We start from the raw sequence: 12139 nt of genomic DNA on the forward strand, positions 1-12139 counted from the left end.
ACCTCTCTGCCAGATAGATGCAGCTATGTGACTGTTCGCCTGCAGATCCTCTGCTGCCATCCAGGAAATCAGGATTCAACAGTGACATCAATACTCTCATCCGCTTTGGTGTCACCTGTACCTTTTGCACGACTGTGCTAATACTTCTGTGAAGAAAACCACATCCAAAATGCTTCATTAGTGTTTTGCTGACCACGGATCTGGCCTCTGCTCGCCCGTGCTCTTCCCAGCCTGACGGCAGCCCCCAGTCCCCCATCCCCGACCTGACATCTGGACCCTCTGCAAGCGAGAGGTAGGGTGGGGGGTTTCCAGCACTGGAAAACCTGTCTTCGTTTCGCTGGCATGTACCATGGCTGCACCCCGGTTACAGAGGGCAAGCATGACTCCTGTGCAATGCAGTTATTATGGGCAGTAGTGTAAATTCTGCAGACTTAAAACTTCTCACACTGTTTTCATGTTAGCCGGTGCCCAAACATTACCTTAATGTGTCATCTTCTGTTCTGCTGTGTCACAAAGTATTATCCTGATCCTTGTAAACACCCACAAACCTACCTCATTATCTTCCTGCACTCTCTCCCCGCCTTTGCAGGGATGAGTGATGGCCACGGTTACGCCGATGCCATTCCCTAGGCTGCAGCCTCACTGTTCGCTCGTCCTCCCCCTTCTCTAGGGTTCTCTCTCCCATCTCACGGTTGGATTTTAAGTTCCCTTGGAAAAGGGACAGCTTTTTGTTTTGCTTATGTAGCACCCTGATCCCTGACTCACTCCGTTAGGTGCAAAGATAACATAAACAATGAATGTCATCTGGAGAGCTGTCTGGGAATTACAGGAAGCTGGGAGGGAAGATCCAAATCCTTCTTGTGCCAGCATCCTACTCAAGCCTCCGTTATCCCTTTCTGCTCCAGACTGACCTTTCTGTCTTCTTGATTACTAAGCCTGAAAACTTTTCTTTGCCTGAATTATCTGTGACAGCAAAATTGTTTTGGCTGACTGCTCTCACCTGTCCTGCTTCCCGATGGCATCTCTGCCATGGAGGGGCTCTGGGTTTGTCCTTCAGGCATGTCCAGACATTTCCTACTTCTTCCCTTGTATCACACTAGAGAGAACACGGATTTCTACTACAGCAGAACCAAGGACAACAGGACACTTCTCTTTCCAGAAACATTATGCAGAGCTCCCAGACACAAGAACACAAATAATACCACCAATAATAAATAGCTAAGGCTTCAGGAAGAATACCAGTGACTGGTGGAAAGAAGGCACTATTGCCACAGTATTTTCTGTAAGAGTTGGTAGTTCAGCTGTCTTTCCTGTTCGAGGCAGCGAGTGGAGAACATGAAGAGGCAGCCAATTCAAGTAAAGCACATTGAAAGGTCAGAGGAATCCATCTAGCTTGTGCAGCACCATTCTGTAAGCAGAGAATAGCTCTTCATTAAACTCGTTTTGTGAAAGCGATTGAAGTGAGAAAGGGAAATAGCTTAACATCCCCATTACAATCTCTGGAAATTAGCTGTTCACCACAACCGCTGCGATGGATCTGCCTTTTGTCTGGCTATGCTCAAATCAATATAGAGCCAGTGTTTTCAGCCCCCGCCTGGGCACTGGAGGTAGGAGCCTGGTGTGTCAGTGCCGTGCCATGTCCGGGGGTGCAAAGATGCTCCTGCTCAGCACGGGGTTGGATGCCCGGCAGCACAAAAGGTGAAGGATTTGCCGTGGGGATGTTGAGGCAGTCCCTGCTGCTCATTTTGACTCTTCATGGTGGACACCTCCCTGGGCACCACAGTCCCTGCAGGCTGGAAGAGCTCCTCGAGCAGCTCTGCAACAGCAGAGGGATTACTAAATACATTATTTCTCATTTTTTAGTCAAATACTGTAAAAGTTGCACTGTCCTAATGTCCAAACTGAGACTGGGTGAGGACGTGGTTGAACCTGATGGGACTGATGCAAAGAGGAGGTGAAGCACCCTGAGGTGCAGGCATGGGCCTGCATGGGGGCACTCAGCTGGGGCAGGGAGGGCTCTTCCCCTGGCAGGGAGCAGGCAGGGAGATGAGAACAAGGGCTGGGGTGTAACTAACAGGCAGAATTATCCTGGAGGGTCTAACCCCATGTTAGTCCCTTTGGGAGGCGAGGATCCTGCTCGTACAAAGACTGTTAACCCCCACCTGTCCCTTGTTTTCCCCATTCCTTTCGGCTGGTCCTTTAGCATTGCACCTCTCCGCCAGCCCCTCCAGGAAGCTGGCCCCAAACTCCCGGCTCACACTGCCTACAGCACTGTATAGCAGCCCCATCAGGGGAACGGGCCTGGGAAGATGGATGAAACACCATTCCCTGCCGGCTCTCCCCTCACTACAGGTGGGAGAAAGATGAGCTAGCAATTTGCTGCTGGCCTGGCAAGATAGCAGTGAATTACGGCAGCTCCTGAGCCAGCTCAGCTGTGCTGGCGAGCGTTCAGGGAGAGGAAAAAACCTACCCGCAGGCACGGAGGAGGGAAGCAGGTGCGTTTTCCCTTTTGCTCACTTGATGGCAGAGATCACAGAGCTAACGTGGGCCATAAGGTCCCCTCTGCTCCTCCAGAAAGCCACGCGCCTTCAAGTACAACCGATCCTTGTACTTGTGCTTGGCAAAGCACTTTGGCTGCTGGCACCCTGCCGTGGGAGAGCCCGTTAACGTGGTGCCATGTTGCACTGGGGACAAGCGAGGCACGTGGTGTCCCCGGCTCCTCCAGAAAGGCACCGCTCCCAGTGCCGGTGCCGCCGAGGGGACACTGCGCACCCGGCGCTCAAGTCACTGCACGAAATGTGAGAAACGCCTTGGAAATTGCACAAAGCACTGAACAACCCGTGGGCAATTCTCTGTCACAGTAAAACTTTGGTGCAAATGAGAAACCTAACAACTGAAAACAGCTCAGATGTACTGGTAGGAAGCAAAAAGCAGCCTCAATTATCTGCCACTTTTATTTTTTTCCCTCTCTGGATTTCTTTGCTCTCCTAACGCTAGCAATAAATAAAAGATACAAACCAGATCCATGGGCAAATAAAGTCCTGATTGCCCTCAAAACATCTTTGAGCCAAAGTCTGGTTTTGGTTCTACCATTGCCTACATGCCAGGAGTTCAGCAGAGATGCTCTGGATGGCTGGTGGCAGGATCGAGGTCAGTACCTGGCCCCCCCGTCAGATGCAGGGAGACTTTCTGAAACCAGCCAGAAAGATCCGCTTAAAAGCTGCTCCACCGACATCTGCTTTTGGGGCTGATGCAGACGATTTAATTGATATCGTTTCTGGAATAACGCTGAATTTACTGATGGCTTTTAATAGAATGCTCAAAAAGGATTTCAGACATGTCCTTCACAAGAGGCCATGAAGGAAACTCAGTAATAGTACGATAATTGCATTAGCATCTCCAGCGAGCCCAGGGCGGCGGGGTGGTGCGTGCCTTACAAGGCACACAGAGAGGCCTTGCCCTACATACACAAGGATGGCAAAGTGGGAGAGAGAGGATAAGGATCTGCATCTCGTTGGCCTACATTAATTAAACTGCCCGTTAAAAACCCACACCAACAGTTCGAGTGCATCAGCAGAAGCTCTGTGCTAATTAGTGTTTTACCCAACTCACAGACACCTGCCCAGCCCTCCACGGGCTCCGTGTGACTGAGCCTGGGAGCTGGTAAGCCCTTGGACAAAACAGAAATTCAGAAAGCATCAACATGGACATTTTGCCATCTCCTCTCCCCTTCTGCCACCTTAGGAACCCCAATCAGACCCCAGGTGTCAGGCTCCTGACTTGCACAAGCGGTTGTGCCTTGATGTTCACACTGAAACGTTTGCCACGGGAGCTTGCTGCAAACCGTGTTCCCCCGCAAACCTCCCTGCCCAGCAAGGGACAGGGCGCCCGGACGCTCCGTTGCAACAGGCGCTACTGGACTCGCCTGCCCTGCCTGCAGAGAGAGTCAAATGGCTATTTAGCATGGCTAAATCTAGCAAAAGCACATTGGTGAACGTGACACAGGTATGAGACTAACGTATGGATGTACTGGATCAATGTGTATGCGCAGTAGGTATCAATACGTGTGTAGACGGGCATATACACACCTGGGTCACGCACACAGATACATCGGCTGCATAGGCTTCGCCACTCCGCCCCAGACGAGGACGTGGGGGCTCTCGGTGGCCGCACCGCAGCGGGACGGCAGCAGTGGCCGGACATCCCACCCCGCCCCGCCGCAGGGATGCCCGCGCTACCCCCGGATGCCTCCGAGCCCCATCTCGACGCCCAGCCCCGCCGCTGCGTCCCCCCCCGCTCCGCCCCGCGGCGCCGGCGGGAGAAGGGCGGGTGCCACCGGGGTCCCCGGCTGCGGGCGGCTCCGCTCCGCTCCCAGCCCCGCTGCGGCAGCGGAACCTCCGCGCCGCTCCGCGCCGCTGCGCGGGTGACTCAGCCCCACGCTCCGCAGGGGCCGGGCTGCGCGGGGGGCGGAGGCAGGGCGGAGGGAAGGAGGAGGAGGAGGAGGGAAGGGAAGGGAAGAAGGAGGGAGGGGGATTTACCCCATTGTCCTCGGCGGGAGCTGGGCAGAGCCGCTGCCGCTGTGCGCAGGCTCGGCCAGCCCCTCGCCCGGCGCGGAGGAGCAGCTCGCCGGCGGTAAGGGGGTGGCTCCGCGCTGCTCCGCGCCTCGCACCCCCCACCCCCCTCCCCCGCAGCGCATCCCCCTTCCCCATGGGGCGGCGGCGGCGCCGGGCGCGGCCCTAGCGCGGCCGCGGGGCGGGGGAGCCGCATGGCCCGCGGGGAGCGTGGCGGCAGCGCCCCGCGTCGCCGGAGCGGCCGGGGCGGCGGCGTTGGCGGCGGCGGCAGGACGGTGGCGGCGGGCATGGGGGCGCCGGGCGGCGCGGCCCTCGGCCCCGGCGCGCTGCCGCGACGCTGAGACCCCGGCCCTGCCTGCGCGGCGCCGCCGAGGAGGAGGAGGAGGAGGAGGAGGAAGGACCCGATGGCGAACAGCAGCGAGCTGGGGAGCAGCAGCAGCCCGCACCTGCCCAGCGCCGGCGGCCTGCTGAGCGCCTCCGGGCTGAAGCTGGCCACCCTGGGCTTGATCCTCTGCGTGAGCCTGGCGGGCAACGTGCTCTTCGCCTGGCTCATCCTCAAGGACCGGCACCTGCACCGCGCCCCGTACTACCTGCTGCTGGACCTCTGCCTGGCCGACGGGCTCCGCTCGCTGGCCTGCTTCCCCTTCGTCATGCTGTCGGTGCGGAGCGGGGCCGCCTGGCCCCACGGGCCCCTCAGCTGCAAGGTGCTGGCCTTCCTGGCTGTGCTCTTCTGCTTCCACGCTGCCTTCCTGCTCTTCTGCGTGGGGGTCACGCGCTACATGGCCATTGCCCACCACCGCTTCTACGCCAAGCGCATGACGGGCTGGACCTGCCTGGCTGTGGTGTGCATGGTGTGGACCCTCTCCATGGCCATGGCCTTCCCCCCCGTGTTCGACGTGGGCACCTACAAGTTCATCCGGGAGGAGGAGCAGTGCATCTTCGAGCACCGCTATGTCAAGGCCAACGACACGCTGGGCTTCATGCTCATGCTGGCAGCCGTCATTGCCGCCACCCACCTGGTCTACATCAAGCTGCTCTTCTTCATCCACGGCCACCGCAAGATGAAGCCGGCCCAGCTGGTACCGGCCATCAGCCAGAACTGGACCTTCCACGGGCCGGGAGCCACCGGCCAAGCAGCTGCGAACTGGACGGCTGGCTTTGGCAGGGGGCCCACGCCACCCACCCTCGTGGGCATAAGGCAGGCCACCCACAGCCAGATCAAGAGGCTGCTGGTGCTGGAGGAGTTTAAGATGGAGAAAAGGCTCTGCAAGATGTTCTACATGATCACCTTGCTCTTCCTGCTCCTCTGGTCCCCCTACATTGTGGCCTGCTACCTGCGGGTCTTCATTAAGGCCAGTTCCATCCCCCAGGTCTACCTGACCACCTCTGTCTGGATGACGTTTGCCCAGGCAGGGGTCAACCCCATCCTCTGCTTCATCTTCAACAAGGAGCTCAGGGTCTGTCTCCGAGCCCACTTCCCATGCTGCCAAAGCATCCAGAGCACCCAGGGCACCATCCTTTGCGATCTCAAGAGCTTTGGGATGTAGGGGGGGCTTTTCTCTTTCTAAAAAAGAAAGATGGATATCATTTTCCATGTTTCTGCATATGATCTCAAGAGTGTGTGACCTGTGGGGGACATACTAAACCACCACCCAGCACCCAAACCTTAGGCTGTAAGAAGCTATTTTATTTATTTTTCTATATTTTGCGTATGCTCTCTTCAGAACATAAAAGGTTGCTGTCTATGGGAACAGGTACTTGAGCAGAACCCCCAAACCTTAGGCAGTAAGAAGCTGTTTTTCTTTGTGATTGTGTGGTTTTTAAAAACAAAACAGGGCTCCAAGTTTCTGGTCTCGCTTCTAACGTTTCTAGACATGATTCCAACAGATACGGATTAAGGCCATGACATTTTTTTTTTTGTTTTCCTATTCCTGTCTGTTTTGATAAAGGCTTAACAATTTTACTCATGTAATATTTGATAAGGGCCAAGACAATTTTATACTAAAGTTATTTTTGATGACCTCAAGAGGTGTTGTTTTATTATTATTTGATTTTAAGTGAAGAACAAGAAGAGGACATTCCTAATGTGGTCGGAAGTCAGTTCTTGGTGGGAGCTGTTAGGTTCATTCATTCTCAAATGGTTTGAGTATTTGAAGCAGTTACTTATAACTTTTGCTTGACATGCAAACAGTGTAGAACTAATTTCAATTTTCTTGTTGCACTATTCATTTGGTAATATTTCAGAACTATTTGTGAAACGTGATTTTAAAATACCAACTTTAAAAATAATCAACTATAGCAGTTTTTAAAGCCTAGATTGAAATTCATATTTTACTGCCTTTATAGGAAGTTATCTACAAACCTGGGTAATACTTGTACATTTTGACTGTTTTCTTTAATAAAATATTGAAAACCTTTACTGTATGTAATTGTTTCAGAATGGCAGCATTCTGCTTTGCTGACCAATAACTTGTGTATGTGGAAGGTTGTATGTCTTGTGTCCAAATAGATTTCACAGCTGAGGTTATTATGGACAAGCACAATCCTTATTTGCTGTTAGATCTCAATTTAGGTGTTTATACCAATAAAAGTGACTAAAGCTATTTGTAAGGAGACTTAAGTTCATGATGGGCAACAGGTTTAAATAGCACAATTCTTTGTGTCTACTGAAACTAAATTTCTGCTTTAGCTAATCACCTCTCTGTTAATGATAGAAAAGAGTGCATAATTGTAGATTGCTAATTTTAGTTGGCAAAACTGTTTTTTAACATGGTGGTTTGGTTAATTCTGTACTCATTTGTAAACTATATTCTTAATGGGTAATTTACACTTACTAAGCTTGGCATTTTAACCTGCTTTTATTGTTCTACAAAAACTTACTATTTTAACCGGCAGGCTGATGGCAGGGTTCTGACACAACTTTTTAGCCATCTCAGAGGTGGCTGTCCCTGACACGCACGCTTTCTGATCTATCACATAACTTTTAACAAACATTGATCATTGCAGCACCGGAGCAAGTCACACACAAAATGATAGAGATACACTCAATTTCTACGAAGAAATCTCCATCTGTGAGAGTGTTTCTGCAGAGAGTAGTCCGAAGTTGTTAGACATCAACTGAGAAATAGTTGTCCTGACTGTGAAGTGAGCACAGAAGAGAGACCTGTGACAGATCAGAAGAGGGCTAAGGTGGCAGCTTCAGATTTAGGCAGAGAATGAAACTAGAGGAGGGTTCTGGTTTGGTTTTATGTCTTGCTTTCCACCCCAACTCAGATTTGAACACCAGAGAGGCAACATTTCTGAAAGGATGTGCTGAGAGGTTTGCAGTTTGAGCTTTCGGTATAGCTGCAGAGAAGGGAGGCAGGAGGAAGATGGAGCTGTCTTCATACTGCCAGAGCTGGGCTAAGAAATACAACCGTGGATGGAGTATCTGGAAAACAAAGTGAGACTTAACGATCATTTCCAAAGCTGTTTGAAAATGCATCTGGGTACAGAAGGAAAGCTGTCAAGAACTTCAGATCACAGCAGAAGCTGGTTATCGGTGCCAATTAGATTTTCATCCTGGAATATCAGATTATCGGTTAGTGAATCTTGGTGACTAATTGGGTAGAGTTGTGTTAGAAAGACTTGGGGGCAAGGTATCGATGCTGTTACTGGGACTTCTGTTCCAAGCATATCTCGTATGCCTGTTTTAGGTCTTTTCAGTGGGGTTCCAGCTTTTACGGAATCATGTTTCCTTAAAACTTAAGAAACTTCCTCTATAGGGAGCTAGAACTTTGATCTCTAACTCAAATCTTGCCTTCTTTTTCCTGATCCTGCTGCTACCAAAGCCAATGTTTTCTTTCTCTTACAGTATTAAAAATGCCTGATATTTTGGCACCCTGGCTCTCTTCTAGGCTATAAGTAGTATGGTTATGATTCTATTTAAACCACAGAGATGGGAGAATAGTTATTTTAAAACCTCCTTAAAAGCTGCAAGGACCAGATTTTTCACTTCTAGAAAAATTAAGCACAAGTTATATAGTCAATTGTATATGCAGGGGATGAAAAATCACCTTTGGGTGACCCGATGTTTTTATTTAGACTTCACTTATCAAGCTGCACTGCTGTATTGAATGCCTGTCTCTGTGCACGGGCACCCCCCATCTCAGAGATGCCCTCGACATTGGCGAGGGCGAGTCTGGTTCTTACCCACTGAAGATAACAGATGCTTTGCTGTCACCTATCAGTGGCCACCAGACACGACCTTGCTACAGGAAAAGGATACATAAAAGTTTAAAAGGGATATCTGTATACCATGCCTTTTGCTTGCACGTAGCTTCCAGGGCTGTCTCAGAACTTCTGGTGCACTCTGAGGGCACTGTTTGAAGTTAATTTTATATTTTAGGTACTTGTAATATCAGGCAGATTATGATACTGGCCACACTAGTACAAAAGAGAAGGAACTCCAGTAGCTTTACATTATGGTTTAGATGGGTGTTGTACAACAGGGCTTCATTCCAGAAAATGTCAAACTAAATATCAAGGACAGACACATGGCAGAAAATGGAACAGTACTCGGTGCCGGCACACCAACAAACACCACTTTGCAAGTCTGTCCTGCTGGCTGAGAGTGTCCCAAGAAAGTATGAAAAAACAGAAAGGGCTGGAGAGACACCAGAGGATAAATATTCCTTCTGAAAACTGAGAAAAGATAAGAAAGTTGAAAAAAAATAGCATTTCCAAAGCACAGTATTAACATGTTCTCACAGCATCCTTTAGTCTGCATATGGGGAAAGTGGGTCACAGCGGTTAAATGCTTTGACCAAGATCAGAGAAGGGGTGTCAGAGAGGATGAAAACCTGCTCTGAATAACAGAAGTAGACAATGTTAAGAGAATGGGGTGAGCACAGGGAGCCATCCCTGATGCTGTTGGGACCTGTGAGGAGCGGCTGTAAGCCTCTGTGCCCCCAGCTGCCCACCCCGCAACCAGAGTGCTGCTGGTCTCGCTCAGAAGTGCTAATGGCTGAGACTCCGTGAGAGCTGGGTGTCAAGAATTACCTCCCACGTCCGTGTGAGAAGCTGTTGCAGCTTGTTGTGCAAGTCCTGGGCTCACTTGCGAAAACTCAGCTGGTCTGAGCCCCTCTGCCCATCGCCGCTGACCAAAAGGCAAAGTACTTGGAGGGTTTGGTGAGCTGCACGGCCGTGGGGCTCTCCCAGCTCTTCCATCTACCTGTACTTGACCAGAATATAGATTGAGTCTTGTCTATACTCCTCCAGGCAGATGTATGATAGTTTTCCATATTCTGGGCAGCACGAGTGCTGAGTATCACAGGAAATACCAACATCATCTCTCCCAGAGATTCTCCGCAGTCTGGCTCAGAGGTCACACCGCGCTTGCTTTTGCATATCTGTGGTGAAGAATTGCAGTTGCACTGAGAGCAGCTCTGGAAAAAATCTTGATTGCTGCTGGCATCTTCACTCACTCGCCAGGTATTTAACACATTCCTTGCAAACGTTCCCAGCCAAAATCTTGAAGTCAGTGGAGGTTTTTTAGCATAAACTTAAATGCCAGGCCAGCCTGAAAAATTACACCGGTCTGAAATCTCAACGAGTAGTGGCTGTGGCAATCGCTGATTTACCACACTCAATGCCTGCAGTACTGTGGGGTGCTTCTAGCTCTGCTGTTAGATTTGGAAAGAGTTTGATAGGAAAGAGGCTGAAATATTTGGCCCCAGCCAAATTATCTTGTTAGGTAAAGGTCTCATGCAGTGGTCATGCTAGAGGTGGAGGATGAGCAGGGGGATTGCATAGCCTGCAAGCTGTCATCATTTGCTTTTCCAGTAACAGGTCTGCACCAGGGGAGACAAAGCAGCCTTCCAGAATGGTGCTAAGCCAGTAGCCTTGAGGAAAGGGCAGGAATTTGGCTTAGTCTGATAGCAACAATTCTTTCCTGGGGCTCTACCTGGATGCGATACAGCTACACCTCCAGAAGGCTGCTCTGCCATATGCTGTGGGACTGCCCTGGGACGTGTTGTGCTGAGCTGAGAGGAGAGCAAAACTGGCATTTTCCCTCCCTTCCCAGCAAAGGATGCCTAGAGTTTGGCTGGACCTCTGCCACTTGCCCCACATGGTTAAGCACAGTCGCCTTGCTCCTTTGTAGCACCTGCACTTGCTCAGAATTGCCAACAAACCACCCCCAGAGAAGTGGCTCCGGACAGAGTAACAGCCTCGTATTGGCAGAATGCAACGTTAAGTATCTCGAGGAACTTCATTAACTTAGGCTGCAGATTAGATGATTCTGTGCAGTATCGGAATACCCCAGAAACCTTATTAGATAGTTATGCTGCAAATCAAGAAATTATTAGAAACATGGCAGGGGGCTGTTTTCTAATAGAGGTCCCCTGTAATCCTTAATTTTAGCACAGCTTCCTTTATGGTTGCTCGAAACACTGCACAGGCTACAATTAACTCTATTGTGATACAAAGCAGGAAGTATCTCCCATGCTATGGTGTTCTTAAGCTTCAGAATATTATAAAATACACGACATCTCGAAGAAATGGAGCCGTCAGAGAAAGACCATCAGTGAAGACAGTCTCTTAAAAGCTGGTACAGAGTCGTGCTGGGCTGGGGCTGTGCCAACGGAAGTCTTACCCCAAACCTCCTTTTATGCTGGTGACTTCTGATGCCCTGTCATTCATGAAGGATCTTGTGTGGGGTAAATCATTACTCATCCATTGGCTGTAGAACTGGTGACCAAGAGTGGAATTTCCAACAGGCCTGACGTCTGTGGCACTCTGATTTTCCCTAAAGCTGATGATGCTGGGCATCTCTGAGCCTGTTTTCACTTGGTACGAGTCATTAACTGCCCCACACCTCAGTACTTTGTCAGAAAAATGATTAATTATTTTTACTCACCTTTGTAAAGCACGGAACTACTGATGGCAAGAGCAGAGCATTATCACGGGTGAACAATTGCTGACTACATAAGCTTTCATCACTTAACTTTAAAGTCAAGCTAAGCCTTTAATGCAAGCTGTTGCATTTCTATATTTCTATTCATGTTTAATGACCTCAGTACTTGCACTCTGTCTTTGATCTTGTGAGTCATGCATGGTTGTACTGTGGATGTATTTATCAGAAAGCCACTTTCTTCAGTCCCGTATTTTTCACCTCTGCCGTGACCAGGTTGATAGCGCAGAGCACTTTGTGTAGGAGGCTTTCAAGTTCAAAGCTAGTCTTGCAAGGACACGAGGAAGCTGTGAAGTCCCGGTTAATTTTAGGCAATCATCACAACTCTAATAGAGTAGGCAGAAATCAAGAGACTGCCCGGTGAACAGAAAGCCTGTCCTAAAATTTCTGAATGTTATTTACTGGTGTGTCATTAAAAAATAAAATCCGGTGTTCGTGTGAGGATGATTAACCATTGGAACAAATCATCCAGGGAAAAAATGGATCCTCCATCTGTGAGACGAGCAGCGTGAGCCTGCACGCCTGCCCACGGCACACCTGCCCGGGAGCCTGCTGCCTGCCCAGCCGGGGTCCCTGCACCGGGGTCTCAGCCCGAGCACGCAGGGCAAAAAAGCAA

The 12139-nt window shown here is 50.3% G+C and overlaps 1 protein-coding gene across 1 annotated transcript; it reads left to right on the top strand.

Annotated features, from left to right (window-relative positions):
* Positions 1-4523: 4523 nt before the first annotated feature.
* GPR27 (G protein-coupled receptor 27) lies at positions 4524-6990 on the top strand. Its single transcript, XM_010298894.2, has one exon. It carries the CDS (start codon positions 4976-4978, stop codon positions 6116-6118), a length of 1143 nt encoding a protein of 380 aa, XP_010297196.2. The 5' UTR covers positions 4524-4975; the 3' UTR covers positions 6119-6990.
* The last annotated feature ends 5149 nt before the right edge of the window (positions 6991-12139 follow it).

The sequence above is a fragment of the Balearica regulorum genome, chromosome 10 (genome assembly GCF_011004875.1).
Source record: "Balearica regulorum gibbericeps isolate bBalReg1 chromosome 10, bBalReg1.pri, whole genome shotgun sequence".
NCBI classification, from domain to species: domain Eukaryota; kingdom Metazoa; phylum Chordata; class Aves; order Gruiformes; family Gruidae; genus Balearica; species Balearica regulorum.

What these genes read in the sequence shown, in the direction of transcription:
- GPR27 (XM_010298894.2), top strand. Translation starts at nt 4,976, where the DNA reads ATGGCGAACAGCAGCGAGCTGGGGAGCAGCAGCAGCCCGCACCTGCCC.